At 50.8% G+C, this 16,378-nt stretch overlaps 1 protein-coding gene across 1 annotated transcript; it reads left to right on the top strand.

Annotated features, from left to right (window-relative positions):
* The first annotated feature begins 9,388 nt into the window (after nucleotides 1-9,388).
* LOC136547035 (GDSL esterase/lipase At5g03610-like) lies at nucleotides 9,389-11,227 on the top strand. Its single transcript, XM_066539003.1, has 5 exons — nucleotides 9,389-9,488; nucleotides 9,650-9,838; nucleotides 10,042-10,313; nucleotides 10,410-10,689; nucleotides 10,820-11,227. The coding sequence occupies exons 1-5, from the start codon at nucleotides 9,428-9,430 to the stop codon at nucleotides 11,080-11,082; spliced, it is 1,065 nt and encodes a 354-aa protein (XP_066395100.1). The 5' UTR covers nucleotides 9,389-9,427; the 3' UTR covers nucleotides 11,083-11,227.
* The last annotated feature ends 5,151 nt before the right edge of the window (nucleotides 11,228-16,378 follow it).

Genomic DNA, 16,378 nt, shown 5'->3' with positions numbered 1-16,378 from the left:
ACCGAGCATGCCTTGAAGATCAGGCCAGGCTCTAAGCTAGTGAAGCAGCGCCTGCATTGCTTCGACGAGGAGAAACGTAGGGCCATCGGTGAGGAGATTGCGAAGCTTTTGGCAGCCGGATTCATCACAGAGGTGTATCACCCTGAGTGGTTAGCCAATACCGTTCTTGTAAGAAAAAAGAGTGGGAAATGGAGAATGTGTGTTGATTACATGGCTCTCAACAAAGCATGTCCAAAGGATCTATTTCCTTTACCGCGCATAGACCAAGTAGTCGACTCGACCTCAGGGTGCAAACCCCTTTGATTCCTTGATGCATATTCCGGGTACCATCAAATCACAATGAAAGAGTCTGACCAGCTCGCGATGTCTTTCATCACCCCGTTCGAATCGTTCTGCTATGTCACAATGTCGTTTGGTCTAAAAATGTGGGGGCTACATATCAGCATTGTATGCTCAAGTGTTTTGGGGACCTCATTGGGCAAATCATTGAGGCCTACATGGATGACATCATGGTCAAGTCCAAATGGGCTAACCAGCTCATAGCCAACCTAGAGCAGACCTTCATGAAACTCTGAGCAAATGGCATCAAATTCAACCCCGAGAAATGCATTTTTGGGGTCCCGAGGGGTATGCTGCTGGGTTTTATCGTCTTCAAGCGTGGCATCGAAGCCAACCCAGAGAAGATCTCAACCATCACGAGGATGGGCCTAATTCAGAACATAAAGGGGGTACAACGAGTTATAGGGTGCCTCGCCGCGCTCAGCCATTTTATCTCACACCTTGGCGAACGAGGTCTCCCCCTCTATTGGCTTCTGAAGAAAACTGACCATTTTGAATGGATGCTGGATGCCCATGAGGCACTTAACAAGGTCAAGCAGCTCCTGATGAAGGCCTCAATCCTAGTCCCCTGACTGATGGGGAATCGCTTCTGCTCTATATTGCGGCCACCACGCAAGTGGTCAGCGTCACCCTAGTGGTAGAACAGAAAGAAGAGGGACACGCCCTCAAGGTGCAGTGTCCCATATACTTCGTTAGTGAAGTCTTGTTCGATTTCAATACTCGCTACCCCAAATCTAGAAGCTCCTATGCGCCATCCTAATTGCCAAGAGGAAGTTGTGTCACTACTTCGAATCACACCTAGTGACGGTCGTGATGTCCTTCCTTCTCGGTAAGGTCATCCAAAATTGGGATGCCACAGGAAGAATCATGAAGTGGGTACTCGAGCTGATGGGTCAGGGCATTTCATATGCCCCTCGAACAGCCATCAAGTCCCAAGTGCTGGACGATTTAGTTGTAGAATGGACCGAGATCCAAATGCCGCTAGCAGTCGTCGACCAATAGTATTGGACGATGTACTTCGATGGATCACTGATGAAGAAAGGCGCTGGCATGGGGCTGGTCTTTGTTTCACCCCTTGGGGTACGCATGAGGTACATGGTTCACATCCATTTCTCTGCCTCCAACAATGTGGCCGAGTATGAGGCACTCATCAATGGCTTATGCATCGCCGTCGAGTTGGGCATCCGATGGCTTGATGTTCGAGGTGACTCCTAGCTGGTCATTGACTAAGTCATAAAGGATTCAAGCTGCCATAGCGCCAAGATGGCTACATATTGCCAAGAAGTCTGCTAGCTAGAGGACAAGTTCAATGGCCTTGAACTCAACCACATCCTAAGATAGCTCAACGAGGCGGCCGACACACTAGCGAAAATGGCGTCCGGCCTAGAGCCAGTACCGACGGGCATCTTCGCCAGCGATCAGTACAAGCCCTCATTCCACTATGAGGAGCCAGAATAGATTAGTGATGGGCTACCTGCCCTGGGCTCGGGGGCTAACCAGCCATCGGCTCTTTCTGACCCTAAAGTCATGGAGCTTGTTAAAGATCCAGCGGTAGAGCCTGACCCTCTAGCTGACTAGAGGATGCCTTACCTCGACTACTCCTCTATGAGGTGCTATCGATGGACAAAATAGAGACTCGGTGGCTCACGCATCGTGTCAAGTCCTTCGTCGTTATTGAGGTGGAGCTCTACAAGCGAAGCCACACCGAGATCCTATAGCGCTACATCCCCATCGAACAAGGAAAGTAATTGCTGAGAGATATCCACGGCGGGGTCTGTGGGCACCATGCCGCACTAAGGACCCTGGTTAGAAATGTGTTCTGATAGGGCTTCTATTGGCCGACCGCAGTAGCCGACGCTGAATAGATTGTGCGCACCTACGAACGGTGTCAATACTATGCTCCACAAACCCACCTGCTAGCCCAAGCACTCCAAATGATACCCATCATGTGGTCGTTCATGGTCTGGGGGTTTGATATGGTTGGACCTCTCAAGAGAGCACCTAGGGGCTATACGCACTTGCTTGTCGCCGTGGATAGAGGCTCGGCCGATCTTCGTGATCAAGTCTGAGCAAGCCATGCTGTTCTTCCTTGACATCATCCACCACTTTGGGCTCCCGAACACCATCACAGATAACGGCACATAGTTCACTAGGAAAAAGTTCCTCTGATTTTGTGATGAATACCACATCCACGTCGATTGGGCCACCATGGTCCTACAAGGCCTCAAACCTAGGATCTTCAACCGGTTGTACAAGTTTGGTGGACGATGGGTTGTGAAGCTTCCCACGATGCTCTAGAGCTTGAGGACAACCCTAGCTAGGCGACTAGCTACATGTCCTTCTTCATGGTCTATGGTTCCAAGGCTATCCTTCCAACCGACCTCGACTATGGAGCGCTAAGGGTCAGGGCGTACAATAAGAACGGAGCCAAGGCATCCCATGGGGACACCATGGATCATCTCGATGAAGCGCGCGATGTTGCCCTCCTCTGCTCGGCCAAGTAACAGCAAGCGTTGCGCCAGTACCATGGCCATTGAGTGTGGGGTTGGGCCTTCAACATTGGGGACCTAGTGCTCTGCCTCGTCCAGAGCAACAAGAACCGCCACAAGCTCTCTCCGCCATGGGAGGGACCGTACGTTGTTGCGGAGGTGCTCTGGCCTGGCACCTACAAGCTCAAGACCATCGATAGCAAAGTCTTCATTAATGCCTAGAACATCGAGCAACTACGTCGCTTTTACCCCTAATCTATGCACGTACTTATGAAAATTAAGAATGATGTTTCTGAAATGAAAAACACTCTCTTATCTATTTCGCTATCGTCTCCTTGATCTTTAGTGACACCCAACCCTAGCAACGGCAAGGGGTCGGGCCTCACTTGAGGGCTGATAAGAGCATACCTATTTAGAAAACAATCGCTATGTCTGACCCTTTCTCACATTAAGATCTAGAAGCAAGGGTTGCGGAAATAAATGCTAAGTAAAACTGGTCGGACTGCAAGAAACCTATGCTCCAGCGGCTATGGCATTTTTGCTCACCAGCATGATCAGAGTTTTTTCGCCCACACCTCGAGCTTTATAGTCATAACAATAGAAAGGGTCAGAACGCATTAACCTTTTTATACATAGAAAAGGGAGAAGAGCCAAAAGTTTGTTTGGCCATAACAAAAGTTAAGAACTTGTCCACTTATTACAAGTTCGCCGCCTGGCTTATCTAACTAGCTAATTTTTTAGGGGCATGATCTCATCCTCTCTCTTGGCAGATAAGTCAAGTGTCAGAGGGGCCACCTCCTTCTCGATGTCCTCCAGCTCAGCATTAGAGTAGATGGGAGCAAAGCCCTGGCTCATTGTCGCCAGATCGATGTTCTCATAATGAGAATGGACGATCGCAAACGATCGGTGAACGCTAAAGCGAAGTGCATCCCTCATGATCTCATGCACTCAATCTATAATCTGCATGGCGTGAACCACATATGAGCTTGTCTCCTGCTCTGGGGCTAGTTTGAGGTCGTTGAAGACCAGCTGGACGACGACACGCTGGGTAACATGCTCATCGCTCTCCTTCAGGAGGGAGGCCTTCACCTTGTCAAGCTCCTTCTCTAGGCCATGGCTCTTCATCACCTCCACGCTAAGCTTGTCGTCGAGACCTATCCAAACCACATACCGACCATGTCAAAAGGCCTACCATGGATTCTAGGGAGAAAGACAACAAGGGAAACTAGAGTCCTACCATCCATGTCTGCCCAAAGCCTACGCACCTCATCACGCTGCCAGGTCACCTTGGCCTCCAGGCGCCGAACCTCTTCCTAGCACTGACCGACCTCCATGGTGAGCCTAGCAAACACACCCTCAGCCACAACCTTGAGGTCCCTCTCCCCCTCAAGCTCACCATCGAGGAGATCGATCCGCTACTGGGCGTCGATGCGCTCCTAGCGAGCCAAGTCATGCTTCGTGCGGTGCCCCTCTACGAAACAGAGCAAATCATCCCGCTCCTTCCGTTGCCGCTCGGCCTCCATGGTGTCCGTGCACGCTCTCTTGATCAGGGCCATGAGCTTCTCCCTAGCCTCGCAGGCATCATCACGAGCATCCTTCTCCCTAACTCAGAGGTTGGCTAACTCTTGAGCGGTGGGGGCAAGCTTAGCCACCTCCTGACGAGCGATAGCGAGCTGTGTGGCTAGCCCCTCACTCCGCCGCATCTCCTCGGTGAGGAATTGGAACTTCTCTTAGCTGCGGACCATAAGGGACTACAGAGAGGACAAGACTTAGAGGCACACAAAGGGGAAAATGAGGGTCGCAAGTATGGTCATATCATACCTGGCCAAGCGAGGCGACAATGTTGTGTAGCGAGCTCAGCACAGTGGTCAGGGCACGAACCGTGGTCCCAACCTCCGTGTGGATGCTCCCCTATTCCCTCTCCTATGCTACGTCGTCGAGGGCAAATAGTGTTGTCCTAGGTCCTACCAGTCCGCCCACCGGGTTTGGGACTCTCCCCAGGCATGTGGGATGCCGCCCACCCAAACCAGATACTAGGATGGCTCTGCACCGATCCCAAGTGGCGCCGACCCCTCTTCCAATAGCAACTCCTCCGGAGCGAACCCTTCGGTGGTAGAGGGGGTGGGTGATGTGGATGCGGAGGCCTACCCCATCGCCACATCCGCTAAGGATGCCTCGAGTACATCCTCCTCCATCTGCCCCACCGGGGAGGTGACCACCCGCATGGATGACGGCTATGGCTATGCCACTTTCGCCTGTGATGTCGTGGCCACACCTGGTTGCGCCACGCCTGCCACAGGCGCCCCAGACGCGCCCTCCTCTATCTGCTCTCCCGTGGATGCAGCCATCGGTTGTGCCTCCCTAGTCGACGCCATGGCCGCCCTAGCACCACTCCCGCTCACCCCTAGTGCAGCGCCAGCCGGCTCCTGGCATGTCTGTCGGAGGAGGCTCTTCTTCGGCACAAGCCTCAGGAGAGTCCCACATCCTCCGACGCTGCAAAGGGCATGATGGTCAGTTTACGGCAAAAATTCATTAGAACAAAAGGATGAAAAAACTCTTGACTCACCTCGACAACATCGGACGATGATGTTTCGAGGCTAGCCCGCCCGACCCTGGCTACTCCTCATCGGCATGTTGCAGCTTTGAGACCTCACTCTGCTCGGAGGGTTCGGATGGAGAGGAGCGGCCAGTTCCCGTCGACTCTGGGGGCAGCGCGGGAGGCCTAGATAGAGTAGGGCATCTTGATCCCACCGGCTCAGGGGGGCACGTACTCCCCCTCCTGCCTCGGGTCATGCCATAGGCAAGGCCCCACCTATGGCAAAGACAGATCCTCATCCCCGCCACCTAGCTTGTCCCATTGACCGGGTGACCCAAAATCGTCCCTGCCGCCCAGCTCGTCCCATTGGACGGGTGACTAGAACCTGTGCCTTCTTCTTCTTCTTCTTCTTCTTCCTCCTCCTCCAAACCCTGCTGCCAGTTTCCTCGGTTCAGCCTCGCCTGCTGCTTCGCCCGCTGCCTTACCTCCTTGTCATCCTTATCCTTATTCCTTCGCTCATCTGTGGCATGGTTCGCCGCCCTTATGGCCGCATGCTCCGACAGCGGCCTGAAAGACCAAATCCATCGGCAGCTCGATAAAGCCTAGCTTCGACCACATCACGAGATGTCCTAGGATTGGGAACATGGCGTTGGACTCATTCATCACCTCCTTGATGTGCTGTGTGACCTCACTATCATGGAGCGGCCCCTGGGCGAGCACCATCCCATCGAGTTGCACGCCGGGCGTCATCCCGTACAACATGAGGGCTCGTGCCATCAGCGACGCCACCCTTCTCATGTGATATGCCCCGATAACACTGGCCCTGTGAAGGCCACGGCTCCTTAGGGATGTGATGGCCTCGAGGACGTCACACATCCTCTTGTTTTCCTTGACAGGTGGCCCCCATGGCCACATCAGCGGCGCCTCTTCGATCAGGCTCCCGGTGAAGACCGGCAAGGGAGCGGTGGGGTTGTTCTTCAAGTAGAACCACTACGTGTGTCACCCCTTGTTGGATCTAGATAGCTGGCAGGGCATGTACTCGGCCACCCGCTGCCCCCAGAGGTGGATGCCTGCGCATGCCATCGGCAACAGGATCTCCTTGCCTCTGTCCTTCTTCCTATGCAAGCAGACGGTGAAGAAGTACCTCCACAACTCGAAGTGTGGCTCGATCCCCAGGTACCCCTCGCACATCATGATGAAGGCCATGACGTGCTAGATCCCATTGGGGTTGAGGTGCTACAACCTAATTTGGTAGTGGTGCAGCAATCCCCAGAAGAACAGATGAGGGGGATTGTGAATCAGCGCTCGTGGAAGGGCACGAAGGAGACAATGTAACCGTCGGGCGCATTGGCACATCCTCGTGGCCAAGAACCAGCCACTCCATCGCGTTGGTCCTCCTATGAAGAAGACCGCGCTTGACGAGGCCATCCATGCATGCGTGGGTGACGTAGGATCGATACCATGACTACATGGAAAGCGAAGATGGAGGAGCAAGGAATTTTTGGCGGCAGCGGAGAAGCGAAGGCCATGGATCTAGGGCACTGGTGGTGGATTAGCAAGGGCAGCGGATCCGAATGACGGTGGCGGAAAGGCGGAGAAGGCAAGGTTGCAGTTTAGTGTGCTTAAACATGAAGGGAGAGGCCGCTATTTATAAGGCAGGGTGAGGCGAGAGGTGAACCATTTGCCTAGATTTATGCACACGCTGCACCGCATCACATCGCCTCTCTGAGAAGTGTGTGCACGCCACCTCTGGCCGCTCCCTCGAAGGACCCGTTGGATGACGGTTCGCCCCATTCGATGGTCCAAGATCCGCCACAGGTAAGGAGGGATACGGAGCTAAAAACGCTCCCATGGCCCATTCAGGCCCAGGAGTTTGAAGGTTGGCCCACCGATGGGTTCACAACCGCTCCGGGACACCTTTAGAGTGAGGGGTGCAAAGGGATGACCCTACTAGCGGCCAGTACCTAGGCGCACAAGCACCACAGGCATCCCGGCCTATGTTCGAGTCTTGGTCGGTTTATAGTCCATGGTTTTTCCTCGAAGAAAGGCAGCGAGCCCTTGGGACCGGTCGAACGGACCCAGGAACTATATAGATTGGCCACCAAGAATTTGTAGTCGATCACCAGCTGACCTATGTCGGACCCCCACTAACGGGAAGCCAAGGCCCCACTCAGACTAGCCCATTAACAGCTCACCGAGCACCATGATTCGACCATCAAGGAAAACATGGCATGGCTCAACCCCTCTATTTTATCGAAAAAACGCTTGAGGGAGGACGATCACAAGACGAGCTAACCCCTCGATCGGACCCCTACTACGCACGGTGGCTTGAGGGAAGTTGGACTTGCAAGGAGATTGAATACATGGTCGCATGATGATGGTGGATCGATCAGATCCTAGGAAGGGATCAGAATCAAGAGACATCTTTTCTAGCCCCCTGAATCCCGTAGCTACATGTTCCTAAGGAGTCCGATCACGACAGAAGGGAATCACAACCCACCAAGGCATCCCACGGGCAGTAGAAGATCGAAGCCCTCGAAGTCTCTCCATCCGAAAAAGCCTACAAAGGAGTATCCTACTCCTCTGCAGGCTCGGGGGCTACTGTCGGGTATCAGTATTAGGGATACCCGAAGAAGGGATCTGAGGACCGTGGATGACAAACTCGCCTAGATAATCGATGATGTATTTCAGTCTCGACCGACCCCGAAGGGACAATTGCCGTCTCGCTCGACCCCTCGGGCACGGGCTACGTCCCGCCCGACCCTGAGGGCACAGGCTCCATCTCGCTCGACCCCGAGGGCGCGGGCTCCGTCTCGCCCGACGGATCCATCCCGCCTCCAACCACTACGGGTCTAAGGGTACGACCCCAAGGTTAAACTTCTGACATCGGAAAGGAAGCGGCCACGTCTCGACGTGACCCGTGGCCACGTCAGGCCATGCCCGGGGGTTCACATCGCCAACAATGACAGGTGCGTGGTCGTTGTGCTACCTACTCCCTGTACGGCCGCTGATAGGCACGTCGGTTCACCACGCCGTCCGCTGGGACGGGTTGGGACGCCATGACTAGCTGATGACGTCGAGGCGTGGCACCAGTGGTGAACAGGAGCCTGACGCGAAGCCGTCCCCATCACCATCTACAGCATCGGCGGGATCTGCATAAAGGAGAAGAAGAATGCGGCGGCCCTGGAGGCCTCCTTCTCCCTCACTTTTCCCCTTTTCTCTCCCTTTTCTCTTTTTTTCTCTCTCTGTAACCTGTGCCTTCCCCTTCACCTATCAAAGGGAAGCGGGACGCCCCATAAGGGGCAATGAGCACACGGCTGAACGAGCTCAGAAAGACTCCACTCCATCCGATCTTTCCGCCAGAGACTTGGTATCTTCTCCCTCTCGCCCGTTTTTAACCCCTACTACAAACTAGTGCTGGAAATACGAGCAGCAGTAGACTGGACATAAGGACATTTTGCCCGAACCAGTATAAATCTTTGTTTCCTCCGAGCACACCATCCGGGCCAGACGCGCAGATACAAATTTACTAGCCGGTGATCCAAAACACCTGACAAGTAGACAGTTGTAACGCATATCCTAAAGCACAATCAAACGATAGAAATATGACAGAATTAGAAAAAAAATTGTCAACAGATAAATAGGAAAAGTCTAAACTAAATTGCATAAAAAAATTGGTCGATATACTATACTAGCTGCTCAATTGCGCCGATCCCCATGTCAGTTTGTTTTATTCGGATAACAAAACTATTTAAATTAAGGGATATATGTAGTTTCGTTTGAACGGGATTGAAGTTTATAGTTAAGCATATCTAGCCGACTCCAAACGGACGTGCATGGCAAATGGCGTTATATCATGGATATGCCAGGATTATGGAACCGAACTGAAATAGCAAGTTTGTTACGGATATGCCAGGATTATGGAACCGAACTGAAATAGCAAGTTTGTTAGGGTGTCAACACTTTGACCCTATAAATACATGAGAGCTGCTGCCGCATCCATCATAACACAACCGCTTCCTTTCATCTGGAGCTACAGCAGCGCGCAAACAGTCACACCACCATGAAGCCTTTGGCAGCCATCATCATTCCTGTCCTCGTCCTCCTCCTAGTCGCCATGAATGGTAAGTGTATTGTCTTTTCTACACTTAGGCCAGTTTCAGTTATATCAGCATATTTAATGTCCATAAAACTCTCATAAAACCCCCCATTGAGATTAGCCTTATTAGCTTCCTGGAGCTAGTTCATTGCTGATTTGTGGTTTGCATCTGCGATCAAATTAAAGCTGCGCATGTGGAGTCGCGTCGGAGTGGAATGATGTACCAGTTGTATGTCTTCGGAGATTCGTACGCCGACACCGGGAACCTGCCCAAATCAAATCTGAGTCGTGAGTCGCGTCAATGGTACAAGCCCTACGGCACCTCGAGTCCAAGCGGCCGCTTCTCAAACAGATTCGTCCAATCTGATTTCGTCGGTAAGCTCAAATCATTCTTGATCATCAGTCCATTGTAATTGTCCAATAAGTTGTTTGCATATGCAGATCGATCTTTTATCAGTCTGATATGACATGTAATCATCTCGATGGATAGTTATACATGGTGTGATTTTTCTGGTTTGTACACCGATCGAACATAATTAATCTATATATACACTCTATGTCGATGTTACTATATGCAGCTTCGTGGCTAGGGCATCATGAAGCCCCTCAGACTTTCAGGCTCAGAAACAGAAACGACATCACGCGGTTTGGCATGAACTTCGCCGTGGCCGGCTCCGGCGTGCTTGAGGTGCCCGAGAAGGTCGCGACCCTCAGCAAGCAGGTCGACAACTTTGAGGGCCTGATCAAGGACCGCACCTTCCCGCCATGGCGCCTGAGGTTCTCCCTCGCGCTCATCGCCATCTCCGGCAACGACTACGCCCGCATCGCCAACATGAGCTCCTCCAACGACGTGAGTCACGCATCAATCTACATCTACATATATACGTCGTGCTGCTCTGTTGCACTCGCGTAACGTAAGTTACGACGTGCCTATATATGGTTGCAGACGTTGGCTTTGATCGAGACCGTGACGACGGGGATCGCCAAGGAGGTGCAGCGGCTGCAGGATCTCGGGATGAACAGGATCCTCGTCAACAACATGCACCCGCTCGGCTGCACGCCGTTCCGGACCAGGCCCAACAGCTACACCCACTGCGACGACGTCGCCAACGCGGTCGCGGCCACCCACAACAAGCTTCTCGCGGAAAAGCTGGGCAACTACCGTGGAAACGTCATGCTCCTCGACCTCAACACGGCCTTCTCCAGGGTCGTCCATCCCAATCCCAGTATGTCAGCTTCTAGTTGTTGGTTTGATTCTGCTAAAAAAAAAGTTGTTGGTTTGATTATGCTTTCATCCATATCGATATATATGGGTTCTGTTCGTTGGATTTAGATGCTCCTCTCCTGTTCGTGTAGATGCAACGGGAAGTGATGACGAGACTCTGGCTAAGACGTTCAAGAACAAGCTGAGGCCGAGCTGCGAGAGCTTTGATCCCAAGGGCTACTGCGGGCAGGAGGACGAGAATGGCTCTCCTCAGTACAGCGTCAACGACGACCTTAGCAAAGATATGTTCAGCAACTTCTACTGGGATGATGTACACCCCACCCATACCGGTTGGTTCGTCGCCATGATGCAGCTGGAGGAGGAAGCCAAGGCTTTCCTAGATCTTAAAAATTAGGTTGCCAGTTAAATTATTTGCCATGCATAATCGACGATAGAAATAAGTTGTTTTTAGTTAGGTTCGCACCGTTTGGATTTGCTTAGGTTTCAATAAGGTTTTGACACTACCTCGATCGTGCGATGCACATCGGTTTGATCAAATATATTTTTGTTGAACGTTATCGTAACATTTGTGTATTATAGATTGACTTTTGCTATTTATCCGTTGATAGATTTTTTTTTGAACTAAATTGATTTTTGCTTTTATCTGTTGACAGATTTTTTTGTTACTAAATTTGTCAGATTTTATACGTTTGATCGTGCTTTAGTATTTGTGCTACAATTATCTACTAGGTCGCATTTAAAAAAAAATCTGACAGATGTGGCCACATAAAATTTGTCAATAGATAACTAGACACTCCCTTTAGTTATACTCTTCTCGCTTGTTTTTACTCTTCATTTCCTATATACTCTGAATATTAAATGGCTTCATTAGAGTCTATTGGTACCATAAATAGATGTGTTTAACCATGAGCAGACTTGTGTGTTACATTTAACCTTACTTTATTGGTTGGCTAACTCCTTGGCCTCAATCTATATACCAGGAAGGAATCTAGATGTCACATAGAGAGGAAAGTACGCCCGGGTAAATGAAGCTCAAAGTGTATGAGATCATGTGTTTTTAACCTTCCGGCATAGCGCAAAGAGATGAATTCGTTAGCATACGTCGGCGCCGGAGCACGGGCGGGCGTCCAGGGTCCCTGGCCCTGGTCTACCATTGGAGAGAGGGGGGTGAATAGGCAATTTTGAAAAAAAAAATAAAACTTGCAGCGGATAATAGGACCGAAATTTCTTATCTAAGTCGTTATTTTTTTATAGTGGGTAACGCGAAAACACAAACCAACATAGATTACATCTATTTAACTGATTCTACTTGCTATCAACAAGGGTTGCTAGACATGTAGTAGGTTGGTTCCTCCCGAAACCTGCAAACAAAAATACAAGAACAAGTAGATCAGGGTGAATCACCCAAAAGTCAACAAGAACAATAAGAACACAAGAACAAGTAGTAATGACATATGATTTGTTTACCAAAGTTCAGGTTCACCTCTGTGAATCCTATGTCTCTGTTGAGGATCTCCCGAACCAAGTCACTTTTAACCACTTTAATTTACTAACTTCACTATCTTGATTTCTTCCTTGTGGAAGCGAAGTTCGGATGGTTTCAAAACACCCAAAGAGCAAATTCGGATGGTTTCAAAAGCCGGAGGATGTCCCGGTTTTTTTTTGGCTCAGGGAGCTAGGGAGGTAAATCAGACTTCGAAAAAAATTAAGGAAGGTCAAATAGACTTTTTCCATATATCTACTACATTTATATGATCATGGCCTCCCCGGCAACCTAGGCCTAAATCTCGTTGTAAGTGGCGAGTGGATTTTGCGGTCTTCGAAGCCATGTGTTTTGGAGACATCTTGTTTGACCGTTCGTCTTATTCAAAAAAAATATAAATTATAAAATAGATAAATCATTATTAAAGTATCTCTAATGATAAAATAAATCATAACAAAATAGATAATATTTATACAAAAAATTTAAATAAGATGAACAGTCAAACAAGATGTTTGGAATTCAAAAACGTCATTATTTTGGGACGGAGGGGTACTACTTTTCTGTGCCCCCTTATCTTCAGGATATAATAGTATCATTGAATTGTCATAGAAAAACCGTTACTGCTAGCGTTTTCCATTTTCCAAGTTAGTTGGAACATGCATTCATGCTAGTTATTATATGAATTCATGCATGGAGAGTGAAGGAGTGTAGTCGTTCAGGTAGTTCTTGCATGCATGAAAAGTGAAGTGACGGCGGCATGCATGAAGAGTGAAGTGATGGCGTGATGCTGACCATTAAGGAACGCAACACAACACGTAGTAGAGTAGCCTTTGCTGTTTCAATATATATATAATAACATCTATCAAAACAATAAAGAAGTAGTGTTACGCAGTTTGTATCCTCGATCTCTTCATCATCTCCACAAATCCATGGACTAGTTATCTCCCCTTTTCTTTTTCCTCTCTCCCGACCAACAATTTAGATATTGGAGCAAAACAAATAAATCACTCTTCAACATCAGCTCAGCTGCATGACGATGGTGCACTGGGCAGGGGTAGGATAACTCAGGAGTATATTATGTGTACCTTACACAGCAGAGGGAGATGATTTGAAGCTGTGCCATTGGAGCCATGTTGTTACTATTGGTCAGGAAATCAAGACAAGATAACATGTTGGAGAGCTATTGCGCCGCTGTAGGGCTAGATTAGAGGAAGCAGTTCTGTTGTAGTGGACGTGGCCGTAGCTCTCGTATATTTATAGGGTTAAAGTCATGGCACCATAGCAAACTTTCTAATTCAGTTCGATTGAATTATCCTGGAATATCCTCCATGCATTCAACAGATATAACGCCATTTTGTCATGCACATGCATGTCCGTCTGTTGCACCTAGATATTTGTGATTTAAGTTACACTCGGCTAGATATGCTTACCATAAACTTCGATCCCGTTGAAACGAAGCTATATACCATATATCTTAATTTAAACAGTTCTGTTATCTGAATAAAAAACTTGCATGGTGATCAGCGCAATTGAGCAGCTAGTATAGTGTTATATTGTCCAATTTTTTATGCAATTTAGTTTATACTCTTTACCTGGTTTTACTCTATATGTCCTATATATATTCTGAAGTCAATGATTTCATTAGTGTCTATTGGCACCATAAATAGATGTTTAACCATGAGCGACCTGTGTGTTACATTTACACTTACTTTATTGGTTGGTTAACATCATGGCCTCAAGCTATATATTGGGCAAAAAATTGTGAATCGAGACGTGTCGGGGACCTAATACCGGGGTACCCCAGAAGGTGGAACCAATAACCGCCGAACGTGAAAAACTTCTGGACGCATAAGGGCACCGTTTCATCCCTCGTTCGGGTAAACAGGAGTTTGGTTCCGTCTCACCCGACGCCATTGGGACAGGCTCGGTCTCGCCCGAGGGCCAAGGGATAAACTCCGTCTCGCCCGACGCCTTGAAGGCGGGCTCGGTCTCGCCCGAGGGCTGAGGGATAGGTTCCGCCTCGCCCGACCCCGGAGGGGCGAGGTCGGTCTCACCCGAGAGATAGGAATTGGTCTCCGTTTCGCCCAACGGCAAGGAACGAGTCTCACCCTGCTCCATATCTAAAGATTGGATTCATCCTCCCTGACAACTTCTCCCCATTCCCTCGAGATGATAAGTACAGGGTAAGACAAGACGTTCGGGTCAACCGTGGCTCCAAGGACCATACCCTGCGCCCTGGCAGGAAAAGTACTACCAGGGGATGACAGGACAGGTGCTTTAGACCCTTCCGGGCGCCGCAGAGCCCGAAAGGTTGTACAGATGCGTGCTCCTCGCCCTATAGAGTTGTAGGCGCCGCCTTCAGCTCCGGGACACGCAACCCGACGAAGATATACGACAACCGCTATGCTCCAAAAAAGGACTTAATATCTCCACGCACGACGGACATTCCATCATCATACTATGGACCTAAGGGAGCGGCACCCACTTCCCGACCCCTCAGGTCCGCCAAGTCAGAAGGCCTTGACCACGTCGTCGCTCCGGACCCCGACCCCTCGTCCCTCCGACGAAGACTCACAGGAACCAGAAGGCGTGCAGAGCAAGGCTAGGAGAGGCCAATAAGTCAAAACCACAGTACTACAGCCCACACCCTGCGTAGGGCAGCATTCTGTAATCGACCTGACATTCTACAGAGACATCAACAGTATTGTAGGCGCCTATCTTCCTTCGCACTCACCAGAATGAAGGAGGAGGATTGGGTAGACGTGAGCCACAAGACTAAGTAGAATATACATCCTTAACCCTCGCCCTTGTAAAAGCAACCCCCTTTCTCTATAAAAGGGGATGCGCTTCCTCCATCAGGGGAACGGACAAAAAAGACCGAACAATATGACGCACTCATACACACAATCAAGCGGCTATGAAGCTCTTGACCACCTTTCAACCCTTCCATCAGAGACTTGGGACCAGTCCCTCTCTCGATCGTTTGTACCTCTTACTACAGACAGTTCACGGTGCTAATAACACGAGCAGCAGCAAACTGGACGTAGGGACATTCGGCCCGAACCAGTATAAATCTTGTGTCCTTTAGCGCACCATCCGAGCCTAACGCGCATTACTATAAATTTACTTGCCGGTGCTTGTACAAAACACCGACAGTTGGCGTGCCAGGTAGGGGCCTTGCGCGTTCCAAATCAGGCCTCGGATGGCCACCCACGCAATCACCTGGGCCCCGGGTGCACACGTGCATTTCGACGACCTAGATTTCATCATCACACTAGGAGGAGAGCTGGCGCTGACTCACTCAGCCGCCCCATCTCCCCCTTCCATCAACCTCAGCCGTCTCAGGCTTGAGGGCCCGCTGGGCAACTCCCAGGGAGTCCCGTCACCCAAGGAGGCCTCTCACAACGCCACCCTGTGTCCGAAAGGGTCCATACGGAGCGCCCCGACAGCGTTTCCGTTCGATCTCCGCAACGCTGCGGCGACCGCTGGCTGCCTTCTGGCGCTACATATGGTTCAATCACCCACGGACATCGAGTTCATGGGGGCGATTGAGCGGGATACGGAGACCCTCTATGAGCTCCTCAATGAGGAGCCGGGATCGTTCTCTAGCTCGGATTCCAGTAGGGGGAGCCACCACCCTTCTCGGGAGTGCTTCATGACGCAGACCCCCGAAGGTCACGTCGAAAGCGCCACCAGGGAAGAGGTCACCCCTACAAACAACCCTGACAGTAGATCCGGGGAAGAGATGACAGCCCCATCTCACCTAAGGATGGAGCAGCTGAGGGCCTGTCAGCAAGAGATCGATGAGGCCAGGCAAGGGCTCGTCCAGGAATACGCGGACATCAATCGCGAGATTGAACGCCGCAAAGACAGGGGGCGCGCGCGCGCCACGGCCCGCACCGTACATCAAAGGATCCTCACCGACGATGGGGCCCTTCCTCACTTTGCCTGAGCCAGCCAGAACATCGCCGCAGCAACCACCTTGCTGCATGGCCTTCTGGAGGCCACGACGTCCGAGGATTGCCGCGCTCGCCGGGAGATTCGCACGTTGCTCGAGCGTGCAGCGGCGCAGCAGGCGGAAAGTTCATTGTCTCGACGACCTGAACCCGACACCAGCCAGCACGCGCCCTCGGTGCGTCCCACCAAGGACGCATCCGTACACCAAACACCGCCAGCCGGCGGGCAGCCCTCCGTCGTCCCAGTACAT

Source organism: Miscanthus floridulus, chromosome 3 (genome assembly GCF_019320115.1).
Source record: "Miscanthus floridulus cultivar M001 chromosome 3, ASM1932011v1, whole genome shotgun sequence".
Lineage (NCBI taxonomy): Eukaryota > Viridiplantae > Streptophyta > Magnoliopsida > Poales > Poaceae > Miscanthus > Miscanthus floridulus.
This window is presented reverse-complemented; position numbering and strand designations above follow the sequence as displayed.

What these genes read in the sequence shown, in the direction of transcription:
- LOC136547035 (XM_066539003.1), top strand. Translation starts at nt 9,428, where the DNA reads ATGAAGCCTTTGGCAGCCATCATCATTCCTGTCCTCGTCCTCCTCCTA. An exon ending in CGTCCAATCTGATTTCGTCG is followed by an intron (nt 9,839 to 10,041) that starts GTAAGCTCAAAT and finishes TACTATATGCAG; the next exon opens with CTTCGTGGCTAGGGCATCAT. An exon ending in ACATGAGCTCCTCCAACGAC is followed by an intron (nt 10,314 to 10,409) that starts GTGAGTCACGCA and finishes ATATGGTTGCAG; the next exon opens with ACGTTGGCTTTGATCGAGAC.